This window comes from Perissodus microlepis, chromosome 4 (assembly GCF_051167445.1).
Source record: "Perissodus microlepis isolate ML-2025 ecotype Zambia chromosome 4, ASM5116744v1, whole genome shotgun sequence".
Lineage (NCBI taxonomy): Eukaryota > Metazoa > Chordata > Actinopteri > Cichliformes > Cichlidae > Perissodus > Perissodus microlepis.
In genome coordinates, this window is record NC_140464.1 from 7,590,912 (window position 1) to 7,604,469 (window position 13,558).

The 13,558-nt window shown below is 41.5% G+C and overlaps 1 protein-coding gene across 1 annotated transcript in view; it reads right to left on the reverse strand.

Annotated features, from left to right (window-relative positions):
- Positions 1-397: 397 nt before the first annotated feature.
- The window catches only part of vat1 (vesicle amine transport 1), a 30,745-nt gene continuing 17,584 nt past the window's right edge, over positions 398-13,558 (reverse strand). The window contains exons 3-6 of the mRNA XM_084925360.1: positions 12,575-12,745; positions 11,363-11,452; positions 9,397-9,638; positions 398-4,140 (exon numbers count right to left, since the gene is read on the reverse strand). Coding sequence (XP_084781486.1) covers positions 3,856-4,140; positions 9,397-9,638; positions 11,363-11,452; positions 12,575-12,745 — 788 coding nt within the window. The 3' untranslated portion in view covers positions 398-3,855. The remainder of the gene's footprint in view (positions 4,141-9,396; positions 9,639-11,362; positions 11,453-12,574; positions 12,746-13,558) is intronic.

Below are 13,558 nucleotides of genomic sequence, written 5' to 3' on the forward strand. Positions count from 1 at the left end.
CGACCGTCTTTTGGTGCGGTGGAGTTTTGAGTCTTAAATCCACCATGTTTTGTTCCTCTTCACTGTAATACTGATGTTATAGCTGTAAACCAACAGAGGGAATCATCCTATTGGGGCTGATATGATGTGAGACCTGGTAAAACACAGCGAAAAGCATTTACTAAATACATCTCAGATTGAGGTAAGGAGAGAGGCACAATGCAGGCCTATGCTTCAGCAAGACTACAACCAATCACCAAATACAGATTGTGTTAAACCTTTTATAAACTGCAGCAAAATTCTGTCAGCACCTGTGAGCATTTTGGGATATAAATCTGACACAATGTGACAACTTGTGTGAATTTTTCTTTTTTTTCTCTTTTCTTCAAGGTTGACGGAAATGCATCCAACAACAGAATTTTCTTCATATTTTTTTATGCACTGTTAATATTCAAAGCATGGACAGAGGAATATACATACAATTTGGCACACATGGTTTAAACCAACAGAAAGACTTCATCACATTTAAAGAGGAGTGCAGGTTGGCAAGTCCCCACATAAGAGTATGAGCTTTGAACTTTAAACCCTTGGATAACAAAAAACAAACAAACGAACAAAAATATAAAGGTAAATCAAAATAACATAGTAAGTAAAACATCTTTTTTTTTTTTTTCTCATTTCAAAACTGAAGCGTTTGTTTCTCACATGGCACTCGGAACAGAAGCACCGTCCACAGGTTCACAAAGGGAGCCCAGCAGATTAGAACAGAACACTAACCAGAGGCTGACAGGACACAATCACTCCCCACACCAGCGTGCCGGTCGCACTCCAGCCCACGTTGCTCGGACCTGCTCCACGTTTTACTTCCCACAGTCAAGGATGGATGAATGCTTTGATTTTAGCTGCCACCCAGGAGAAGTTGGCAAGCTGAAAATGAGGGGACTTTTACATGAGTTTGTGTGTTTCTGTGTGTGTGTGTGCCACCTGTGCTTTCAGTGAGCTTTAGCAGATACAGTGGGAACGCATGATGGGAAATGGGCTGCAAACCTGGAGCAAAATCAAAGCCTGTGCTGGACTGGAGTGAGACCGCCATGCTTGCAAGTGCATTAAGATCAGCGAGCAGAGTGCAAAATACTAATACCAACTGTCCTCATAATACAGGCCTCTTATCAGATAGGAGGGAGAGATAGAGTAAGATGTGTTGGTTGGTTTCAGAGCTACATCGTACTGTAGCAGAGTAGTGTAAGGAGGGAACGTCTGGTAGGAGTTGGGGGGGGGAGGGGGTGCTTTTAAAACCTGACAAATGACCTGAGGACACACGCACATCTTCACACATAATGGCACACCACACACAGCACATGAGGGAGGCCACTCATGCTAACACAACAACTTTTTTTTCTCCTTTTTTTGGAAACATTTTTTTTTTTTTTTTTTTTTTTTTTTTACAAAGTCACTAGTCACCATCTGAGTCTCGACACAGAGGCCAGACTCACAGACAGGCAGTGAGGCGGGCAGGTGGATAAATAGTTAAGGTTTAAAGTTGATTGACTCAGACGTGAAGGATTTGGTGCAATGAAATAGGAACGACTGGCCTTGAAGGGATAATTCACTCTCCAAGAAAAAGAAAAGAAACAAATGTCTTTTCTCTGACCCGTAGTGCCACTTTTCTATTTAGATGGTCTTAGTGCCCAGTTTTCAAGAGACTGGCTGTAAAGGTGTCTAACTTCTCTTGAACACAGTGAAACTATATGGTACTTGCCTCAGGTGCTCAAATGAAATGCATCTGAACAGCTCAGCAGCAGTATCTTTTTCCAGGAATCATGGCCCAGTTATGCAAACAAATCCACAAAACTTGAGAACAGCTTCATTGAGGAACTTTTTCTCCTTTTACCCAACTACGCCTACCGACTAAAAGAAGAGTGCAGCTGGCTGTGCAAAGTAGGAAGCTATTAATCTAACCACTTGGTTGTGAGCATGAGCTTCTTGTCATGGGCAGATTCACTCTTCCTTTTGCACAGTGTCATGTGTAGTTTGAGGAAAATAGTTTGACCACCTTAAAGCAAGTGCTGTCCAATTTCATCATATTCAAGAGGAGGCAGACATCGCTCTCTCTCTATATAGAGTCTTAAAGGCCTAAGCCTTTAAGACTGCTTCAGCTCCTCATTCTCAATACATTTTACACCTGTTGAAGTACGTGTCGACAGCACCAACTGTTGGCAAATGTAGACTAAGAAAGCAGAAAGGAGAGACTCTGGGAGAGGGGGAGAAACAAACCACAGTGCCATCTCTGACGAGCCTGACGCCTGTTGCTATGCCGACCATAGAGAGGGAAGTGGAAAGAGGAGGGAGAGAGTGGAGTAGTGCAAGTGAGAGAGAGAGAGAGAGCAAGAGAGTAGAGAGAGAGAGAGAGAGAGAGAGGGGAGGGAAGGCAAAGTATGGACGCCAGAAGTGAATTCTCCTCTCTCAGGTCAGAATGATCGACAGGCGAGTGGTCGCTGTGAAAGGAGCCATGGAATTCCTCAAGGAGGAGTGAGGAGGAAGAAAGCCTTATCCAGAGTGAACTAAAAACTAAACTGGTATTCACCTTCTTAACTTGCTCATTTCAGACCATTCGCTATCTCAACATGACAGTGCTTCATTCATCACACTCCGAGAGTGTATGTTTGTGTGTGTACTTGTTTAAACAGAAACAAATTCTCCCTTAATTGGCACTGTGCACTTCTTGCCAACAGTTGGTCAGCTAGAAAAATCTGTAACTAAGGAGAAGGAAGCTGAGCAATGATTTCTGCCTCTCTATTCAACGTTGGACTGAAAGGCTCATTATGAGGCAAATTCATATTCAGGCTAGTGCAAAACTGCAGATTCTATATTATCTTCACTTAATTTGGTGGGAACGAATGCATTGTTGAGAGGTTTCGCCTTGCTTTATATGAACACCGATACAAGCTTCAAGCTAAGTCCACATAAATGACAACCAGGGTTAGGTCTTGCAGTATTAACACTATTGTCTGAGCCATAAAACATCATGATAAAAGCCATGATGCAAATATCTCCAGAGGAGGTGCACCAGCCAATCACAGGCATCTCTGACTCATCCTTGGTGACATAACTAAGCGTTGGACACTGAGAGCAACGTGTGGGTGGGTGTGGTTCTCTCATTTTACTGCCCGTCTTTGTGCCTGTCTGTGGGTCCGGCCTGAGGGTGGGTGGGCAGGGGCGGCGGTGTGGGAGGTGTGTGTGTGGGGTGGGGGCAGGGTGGGGACTCAGCACAGTGAGGGGATGGGGAAGCAGAGGTGGCAGGTGGAAGTCAGAGCAGAACAATTTAGCACAGTGGGAGTTGAGGTGCAGAGGGGCATGGGGGTCGAGGGTGGGGCCGGCGTGAGAGCGGGGATCATTGTTGTCAGGGAAACAGTAATTTGCCCCAGGCCTGGACCGTACCCACAATCCTCCATGGTCCTTCTGTCTCTGCCATTATCGTTATGTTTTTTTTTTGTTTTGTTTTTTTTTTGTTTTGTTTTTTTGGCCGTTTCCGCTCAATGTCAGAGAGGAAGATAGGTTTGGAGCTTCGATGTGATCAGAATCTTTAAGACATAAATGCAAGAAAAGGAAGGGAGGGGGAGGTGGGTGGAGCCAGGTCTGAGTAATCGCTGTCATTGTGGACCCAAAAGGTGATGGAGAGGGGATGTGAAAGACTGACAATGCTGTGATCATTTTCTAATCCATCCTTCTAACCCATTCCCATTCTTACTCCCCCCCCCAAACCCCACCCCATCCATCTAAATTGCCAAATCCAGCCCCACAATCCCACACCACACCCAAGATCCCAAGACACAAACTCCCTGCTGGTCTGCTTGACTATCCATCCATTCAACCCTCTCACTTCTCCTCCTTCTTGGGTTCTTCCTTCTTCTCCTCTTCCTTCTTCTCCTCCTTCTTGGGCTCCTCCTTCTTCTTGTCATCCTTCTTGTCATCCTTCTTCTCCTCCTTCTTGGCATCGTCCTTCTTCTTGTCATCCTTCTTCTTATCCTCTTTCTTCTTATCCTCTTTCTTATCCTCCTTCTTGGTCTCCTCCTTCTTCTCTTCCTCGGGCATCGGCTCTGTAGTGAGGATCACTTTGCCAATGTTGTTCCTTTCCTGCATCTTTCTCATGGCATCACCCACCTGGAGGAGAGAGGGAGAAGCTGATTATTTAAGGCGAGATGAAAGAGCAAATAGCGAAAAGGAGCAAAGGGAAGCTTTTAAACAGTTCTCTTTGAGACAGAAGAAGCTAGTATCATCCCTCCGAAAACATTTCCACAGCAATATGTGTTTCTTTACATTATCTGCCTCCAATTTCCCTTCTTGACACCACAGCCTGGAAACAAATATTGCAAGCTTGCTCTTCAAATATGACTTTAATATGCAGTATATGAGAAATTATATTTGTTTAGATGAGACTTTAATAATCTTTGAGGGGAAATTAGATTGTTGTAGCAGTACACAGCAAATAAGAAGTGGTAACAGGATAACGGAGCAAATGGAGGGAATAATGAACACTTCAAACATGCATTATTTAATATTAGTGTGTCTTAAGTATAAAAATAGTGAATGTTTTAATGATAGGCCAACTAAAATCAAAATCACTTTTTGCTTCATTTTATCAAATTCACCCATTCTACCAAATAACAGACACCCCCCCCCCCCCCCCCCCACAATATTAAGATGTTCTAATCACTACGCATTAGGAAGGAAGTAACAGATTTCCTCAAGAAGACGGAGTGTAATGCTGGTTTTCAAACCTGTGTTCAGTTTTGTAAGTTTAAAAATGTAACTTCTGCAAAACAAATTTGTTTTCTTGAGTTTATTTTGCATTTACCTTTCGAGACAGTGCCCACAATGAATTAATGAGTCAGTAAATCAACAGACAGCGAGGAATCTTATCACATACGCAATGTGAGCTATGTCAGCTTTTGGTTGTTGTGCATTTTCCACTTGATGTACCAGTAACCGACCACTGTAATTATATGATACAAAATAAAGGTAAATCTATGGTCTTTGTGATGCTTTAACAGTTTGAGATTAAAAGATTTACAGGTAATTTTTCACAGTTATTAAGATGTACTTCAAAATTCATCCACTGTGTTATAGTCCTGTGGATATGCACAATCTGTATTCATGGGTAATTTGAGCCATTCTGGTTTCCATTTTTTATCTGAAGTTGAGGCAATATGGACCTTTTGAGTAGGCTTTGATTACACGGAAGTAAGTAGTCTGTATTTAAAGCAAAAGAAATGCAAACTTGAAGCCACTGGCTTTCAACTGATGACAACTTAGGTATTGCTTTTTAAAATTTAATCTACATTTATAAACATTCATTAGCTTCATAATAGCTGATGGCTCTACTACAGCTCAGCTTGGAAATATTGTGCAAGGAAACTTTCCACGAAAAATACATTTTGCAGTAAAACTTTCAAAGTATTGTGTAATTCAGATTGCTGAAGCGTTAAGCCTAAACTTAAGAACTGATTTTCTTTCCTAAGACCAAGGATTGAGGATTTTATGCTCCATCACTTCAAGTAAAATTGCTTTTAAGAAGAGATTTCTTTGCTGGCTAGAATGAACAAGATTATAGTGACCAAAAAATGTGGTACTGTAGAATTTGGCATGTCATTCTTATTGAAAGGTTGGCCTGGAAAAATGTTACACCGTCCTATTGAGGTGCTTATTGGGTTAAAATGATTAGAAAAAAGAAGAAGTATGAAGTGGCAAATCTGATATTTATGAGATTTTCTTTCCAAAAACTAAATATTTCACGTTGGGGACAGATGAGATTACAACCCCCAGGCTCCCCTCTCCATATTGATGGATGGGTGATGTTGGTCCTACTGCTCCTTCATCATAATGATGAGTGGAGAATCCCAGCCAGACTGGCCCCACCCTCCTCTTGACCACTGGGCTCTGTCCACTGTCTGTTCCCGTCTCCATCACATCTCCCTCCCTCCTTCTTCCAATCTCGCTATTTGCGCGAGGCAGGCAGACCACCTAACGACCAATGCCACGGCAACAGGGCCATCTCCTAGCAACGTAAAGCCTGGCTGAAACGTGGCCCTGACGACTTAGACACATGGGAAAGGGAGAGGAGGAGGCGGAGGGAGCAACTGGTATCCCACAAATGAAGAACAGGCAATGAAAGAAAGGGAGGGGTGAGTCCAGGAATTATAAGAATCATCTTCGATGTGAATGAAAGTCACAGACTGCCTCCTTTTAACGACTCCACCGACTTCTAGGCTTCACTCTCTAAGATCTGCCAACCTCTCTCACTCCCAGGCATCTTGATAAGGGTGTGCTATTTGTGGCTACTTACATGACCATTATCTTCTTGGAAATCGGTGCAGATGTAGATAATGAATCCTGAGGAACTACAGGAAAGGAAGGAACAGTCTAATTTACAAAAAACATGGTCCTAGCATGTTCATTGATTACTGGAGGAAAAACAAAGAGTGACAGTGGGGGGATGGGATGTGATGAATGGGGTCAAGATGTGGCATTTCAACCGAGGTCATAAAAATCGATCAACTATCTGTCATGGTCTGCTGTGTCATTAGTTTTTCCATGTCTCTTTTTTTCAGTTAACTCCTCTTATTTGTAAGTTTCTGTTGTGTATGTGTCCATTTTATTTTGTGCCTTTATTATTTTTTCCAATATTTTTATGGTCTGATTTGCCTTTTTCCCCTCGCCTGTTGATTGCCATCCTGCTCTGCTTTATGTACTTTTAGACCTGTTTTACTTAGTCTTTGTGACTTTTTCCTCCCCTTTTTTTCTCCTCCTGTTCGGAAATTTTTATCCAATAAGATAAAGGTTTTCTCAGTTCAGTTATTTATTTTTTGCTGCAAAATGAGACTGAAGCAAACCAACAGTGTCACTAAAACCTGTCATAAATGTTGCCATGCGGTCAAGTTGTTAATTAACCGTGATAAATTATCAGAAAAATCCCCTAATTTTTCTTCTCCAGAAATAAATTGACATTTGAACTCAGCAACCTGTTCTATATGAGTTTAACCTGGTTACAACCTGGCAGCCATTTGAGTCGAGTTCCTTCAAGTTGTGCTCAGTAACAAAAGTCATCTGTTCGCATTTATAAATTATTTAAGCAAATATATGAAACCTTTGACAACCACAGAGTGATTGCAGTCAGTCCAACTCTGACAGCAACTGTTTGCAGAAAGGTTGCCTCCTATCAAGTGACCTATGTAATCACGATCACTGACCGTAACACCTCCAAGCTCTGGACAATTTTAACTTGCATGACTGAGCCATTAGTTTGCTGAGCCGATTGAATGTAAATTTGCTTGGGTTACATGATCACGGGATGGTGGCGCATGAGGTGAGCCCTCTTGTTCATCGTTTTCCCAGAGTATTTTTATTTATCTAATAAAATAAATGGACTCCCTGTATCTCCAAGATTTCAGGTCAGCTGTTTACATGGAATGTGATTTAATATGGTCTGAGTTTTACATACACGATGCACATACATTAAACTGGGACAGTGTAACATGCATAAGAGTAATAAACAGAGTCATTTTCACTCAAACTGCAGCCCTGAATTTTTACAGGCATTACCCAGGAAAGAACATTGGACAGTTGGATTGGACATTAATCGGAATTTGACCTGCCAGCTCCCTGGTCCTGTGATATTCCACTGTGCCATTGTAAGATGGCATAGCCAAAAGTAGAGTGAATGTACAGCAAATGAGTGGTTGTCAAGTTTCCTACAGGCGTATTACCAGAAGCGAGAAGGCATCCAAAGCAGACCATAACCTGCTTCATGCCAAGTACGAGTAATGATCCAACTGGTTTCTCCTAGCATTAAGTTCTTGTGAAAGTTCTTATCCCTTTGATGGGTGTTGGAGCAGCTCTCTGATCTGAAGCAGTTTCCATTATTATCTTTTTTAAAATCAAACTCCACGTAGGGCCAATTCAGCTCAAACCACCATTTTTACAAAATTGTAAAAAGTGTTTACCACCTTTGTTTAGAAAAAAAAAAAGGAATCGTTTATGTGGTATAATTTTTTAAAAAATTCTGATCAGTTTATGAAAAGGTCCCACCCTATGCAACCATTTTAAATTTCAGTCAGTTTCAGCCGTTTCATATTTCTTTGTATGGAGCTTTTAAACCTTTCAGAATCATTAGGCTTCATGTAAATCTAACCCATGTTTGCAGACTTTGTCCAAAAACTTGCTCCAAGCCAGACAGAGATTATACCTTCTCTTCTGTGTATTTCCACTCTCCTTCCATGTCTCTTTCTCATACATCAGGGCCCCTCCCTAAGACAGAGGCACACGCTGACTAAAGGATGTCACCATAGCAACAAGAGAGAAAGAGCAAAAAAGATACACTGTGAGGAGGGAGAAGGAGAGAATACAGCGAGACAGAGAGAGACAGAGAGGGAGTCAATAACCTAAAGACAGAGAAAAAGAATCTGATAGAAAGAGCAGACAGATGGAGAGGCAGAGAAAGAGCGTCAGATGGCGGAGAAAGGCAGCGGGTGTTTCTCTCCGGTCCCAGTCACACAGCCAAAATACTGACCAGCTCTGACTTTGACAACAGAAGATGTCAGCCTCTGACTCTCTCTCTCTCTGTCTATCTGTGTTTTTCACACCATCTCTATTCATATCTGTTAGCAGCGTTAATTTTGTCAGCAACAATCTGAGTCTGTCTGTCTGACTGAGACAGAGCGCTTCTTCTGCACAAACTTTGGCTGTTGAATGGGAGGCTTATTGAATCACGGCCACACCCAGCTTCTGCAGATCCTACCACCAAATGCATAAACAGACACAGGCCCACCTGGCATTCACATCCATTTTAAGAAGGGGGGGGGTTGTAAATGTGAGTCAATAAGCATATATATTAGAGGTGTAAATGCACCCGTGTTGTGATAAATCATCTGGTCTTACAAAAAAAAAAAAAGAAAGACATAAAGGACATGAAATGGAAACGGTTTAGTGGCAAATTTAGCTAAAAAGGAAAACTACTGCATATGTCTTGTAAAATACAGAAGATTTTCTATTATTAATGTAAGTTTTGAAAAAAATTAGATGAATTTCTGCTAAATTGTAAAGATTAGCAGAAATTCATCTAAAATGTAATTTAGATTAACAAATGAACTAAATAAATACAAGCCATTACATTTATACTAAATTAATGTAATGTCAAAAATTCTAAGGCTACACTGAATCTACTCAACTACACTGACCACTTTAAGCAAAATTTCAAAAAACAAAAAAAATAATGATATAATCTCATAGTATTTAACCGATCATAGCCTCTACTTATAAATTTATTTTATGTGAGAATAAAGAACGTAATCCACCAAGACATAATCCACATGAAACTAATAGTAATTACTGGCATAAATAGGCAAGCACAGAGACACAAACCTGCTCAAGATGCCAAGTAGAGTCAATGTGGGGTTTGATTTTGCCGTCCTTGTAGAAATCCAGAATGGTATTCATTGCCTCGGTGATGAGCTCTGTCTCCCCATCTAGGTAGCCAAGGTGGAAGCCACACACCGACTTGTTTCCCTGAATCAAGCTGAGTGTGTGGATGGAGAACTGGTGGTACCAGTTCTTTGCCACAGCAAGCAGGTTCTTCTTTTGCCCTGCCAGCATGTTAGCCGCTCCTGGCAGAAAAAGTAAGAGCTTAAATCGCTTATCACTGGAATAAAAAGCTTAAGAAAATGAACTTAGAGCGGGCCAGCTACACACCTGCAGTCAAAGGTTTTGTGACTACCTTAAATTCATGAAACACAGACTACTCAAAACTCTTTGTGTTGGCTCCTATCGTTGAACTGTTATTGAGGCTGGCAAATTTATATGTCTATAGATATTAACATATATAATATGGGATGGGTAAATAGATGGGCAAGGAACTGGAACCCTTTATTCTGCACTCTTTTGTTAGACCACACCCATTTTCAAACTACACCTCAGTTTTGATCTCAACTTCTCATCCTCAGTGGTGAGGATTAATATTTATTTTATCCACAGACAGAAACATACATGCACGCCTGCCAAAATATTCTAAATCTTCTTTGTGGTAGTAATAATACAGTATTTTCTCCAGGACAAAATTTTGCCATGAGATTCAATTATGAAATTTCCCAGTCCCCCACCAACTTTCTCAGTTTTTTTCATTTGCAACAGCTTTACCCACCTGATAACCTATTTTCATTTCCTGATAACCTATTTACATCTTAGTGGTGAAAGACCCACTCTATTAATGTATTAAAAAATGAGCAGAAAATTGGACGACAGATAATTTTTTGTCAAGTAATTTACACAAAAAGATCACAAATGTTTCTTTTTAACTGGTCCTTTAGTGTGGAGATTTGCCGTTTTGGCTGTTTTACGTCACTGTAAATTGAATATCTCTGTCAAGCGTCAAGTGCTGCACCTTGTTATATCGAGTTTGTTGTTTCCCTTCTGTCTCCCCTCAGTCCTCAAACTCTCACCTACACCTTCCACCCTAAAAAAAACCTCTTTAGCACTTCAGCTGTCACTGTCAACACATCCCTATTCCCCCTCATCCTGCATTCATGTAGCCTATGGCCTCACTGTGTGAGCTTTTCTCAAGGGAAACAGGGGACACAAAGCATGCTCTGACAGAAAGAGGGACCCAGTCTGCTACATTCAGACACATTCCAGGTTTCTTGCGCATAAAACACTCATTGTTCGGCTATGCATACTTCTGATAAGCTGGAAAAGAAGCTGAGGGAGAGGATGGTGGGGTGGAGCTGGAGGGTTTTGTGGGGGTGACATGGATGAATGGGCGAGGGTGGAGGGCACCATGCTGGGTAGTAGGTTTCTGAGCAACATGCAAAGGGAGCACCCTGTTCTCCATGGATGCCGACCCCACCCACTGCATGTATACTGGTTCGAGTTTGGCATCTCAACACAGCTAGTGTAAAGGGCTTCCCACGAATGACACGCAGCATGCCGATGACATGGGCCTCTATTCTGCCCACCACTCTACTAGTCTGCTACAAATTAAAGGTTTGACATCATCAGTCTTATATTGGGTATATTGTCTTTTGCTGATGTGCTTTATTTCAAGCTGTAGAGTTGCAGTTAAAAAAAATGAAGCAGTAAATTGAAGCCTTAGCATTCCTACTAATGTTACATGACGCTATAATAAGGTCACCAACAATTATAATGGCCAACATTTTGGTTTAGACCTTAAGTTTTAGAAAAAAAAAAAAAATAAATAAAAGGTGGCCACTTAATAGTATAGTTAAAAAATTACAGGCCAAATTATTGGCCTGTTCCTCCAAAGCAATGTTGTGGATGGCTGTCTCGTGAAAATTACCAACCGACTCTCAAGCATTGGCCTTGTTTTTCTACTTACCATAGGTAATAAGTTTGCCCATAGGCTTCAGCAGGTTGTAGGCCTTATGGGTATCTGATCCTCCAAGAGGGTCCAGTATTATGTCCATCCCTGGAGCAGAATAGAGAAGAAAGGGACAGTCATCACTGGTGTGAATTCAGAGAGAACGGCCTGCCAAGTCTCCTCAGCAGCCACCTCTGCATGGCAGAGTTCACTGGGAGTAGCAAGTGTGGCCAAGTTGCACCGTGTTTACACAGAGACAAGCCCACATATTTCAAGAGACGTAAGAAGAAGAGTCGAGTAAGGGCCTGCTTGTTTGATGTTCTTTCATTCTTGTCACTGATCAGACCAGAGGGATAAAATGACTTTCTGTTGCTGTCCATTCCTTGGAGGATAGAATAATAACCTACCCTCTGAACAGATGGTAAAGGATGGCAATCTAACTATGAAGGTTTCTTTGTGGCTTATTAATGGTGAACTATATAAGCTCAGGCCTAATGATGCTCCTTTCCGCCAGAGGGGACTCCTCAAATTGGGCTACCCCTCCTTGCTCTATTAAACCCTGCTTTTATTGATTGTGGGAGGCTCACAGCAGGACTCCGCCTTGACCACAGCACACATAAATTGACAGGCAGCCAAAGACACAGAGGGAAAGGTAGAGAGCAGGACTGCACATTGATCCAGGCTTCTAATTAGATACATTGTGTCCAAAGTGTCAGTTCTCGCTATCTGTCTCTGTAATGCCTGTCTGTCTAACTCTATGTTACAAAGAACAGAGACGGCCTGAAGAGGGGACTATGAAATGAGCCACCAGCATAATAACAGTCTCCATCCTGCTAGGATCACAGCAGTAGTTGGAAGGAGAAACAGGAACTGAACATTGTTTCATTTTACTGAAAAGCTGAATTCTTTTGTGCTCATCTTGGCGAGTCCATCTACATAAAACTGTGTGGATACATTGTTGGTGGCAGTGAGAATCCAAACAGTCACTGTTTAGTGAAATGAGTTTGCTGGGTAGGGAAAATGACTCCCTACATGCTATCCGTCTAGTGCACATTGCAGCCAGCTCTGTCGAGAAAGACAATGTGGTTGAAAATGTATCATCTCAGTGTTTGCAGTCACACAGTACTGGTTCTTGCCAGGGGAAAATATCAATCTGAACTATTTGAAATATGAAACAGTCTCAATATGAATTTAGGCAGCTTTAACAGTGCAGATGGCTAATTTTCTTACCTTTTGGACTGATCTTGCGGACTTCCTCCACATAGTCCTTGGTGCGATAGTCAATGGCATGTGTAACTCCACCCTGGGTGATGGTCTCATGTTTACTGGCTGAAGCAGTGCCAAACACAGTCACATCCTTCACTGTCTTGCACAGCTGAGTAGCTGCAATCCCCACACCACCTGAAGCAAGACAAGAGTTAATTTGATATGTGAAATCATGAACTGCAAAAAACTCGATTTGTAATGAATTCTAGTGCAAACTCTATTTGGCATGGATTTATCCCCAACTTAATCTTTCAAGGCGACACCCTGAACAAAACATACCTCAACACAAGCATCTAGGAATTTCCATTCTACACATACTTATGGCAGGTAAATGTGATTTTAATTATTAATTCTCCCAAACAAGCAAGTCAATATCAGTGTGAATGTGTTTTGCTCAGGGGTATGTAAGGAGCGCATTAAACACAATCACATTAACCCAGCTGACCTGGGGTGAATAGACACCCACACACATGCAAGTCTGGAGAAAGTAGCCATTGTAGCTCAAATGACATCGAATTTCTGGTTCTCTTATTTGAAACAACCTGTCAAAAATTCCAAAGTCAAAAAAAAAAAAAAAAAAAAAAGTAGCTCAAGTCTTTTTTTCCCACCATTTGGAAAATGACAGTTGGATTACAAATGACATAGTTCCTTATGATCATGTCAGCTGAAAACAAAAAGGGCTCCACTGTCCAAGACTTTAAAGACAGATTGGATGTTTTGGATATCTGTGTTTTTTGTTTGCTGTATTCCAAAGTGTGTACATAGTTGTGGCAAAAGCCTCTGCCAGTGTTTGCAAAGGCAGCCAGCGCAAGAAGTAATAGGTTACTGATAAGCAGTGGCTTGTTTGAAATAGGGCCTGACTTGAGGACTTGAACTGAAAGGCATCCATAAAGGTCATTCATGCCTGACCAAGTAAAGAGTGCATCTTATCTGAATCAGAGAGTAAAG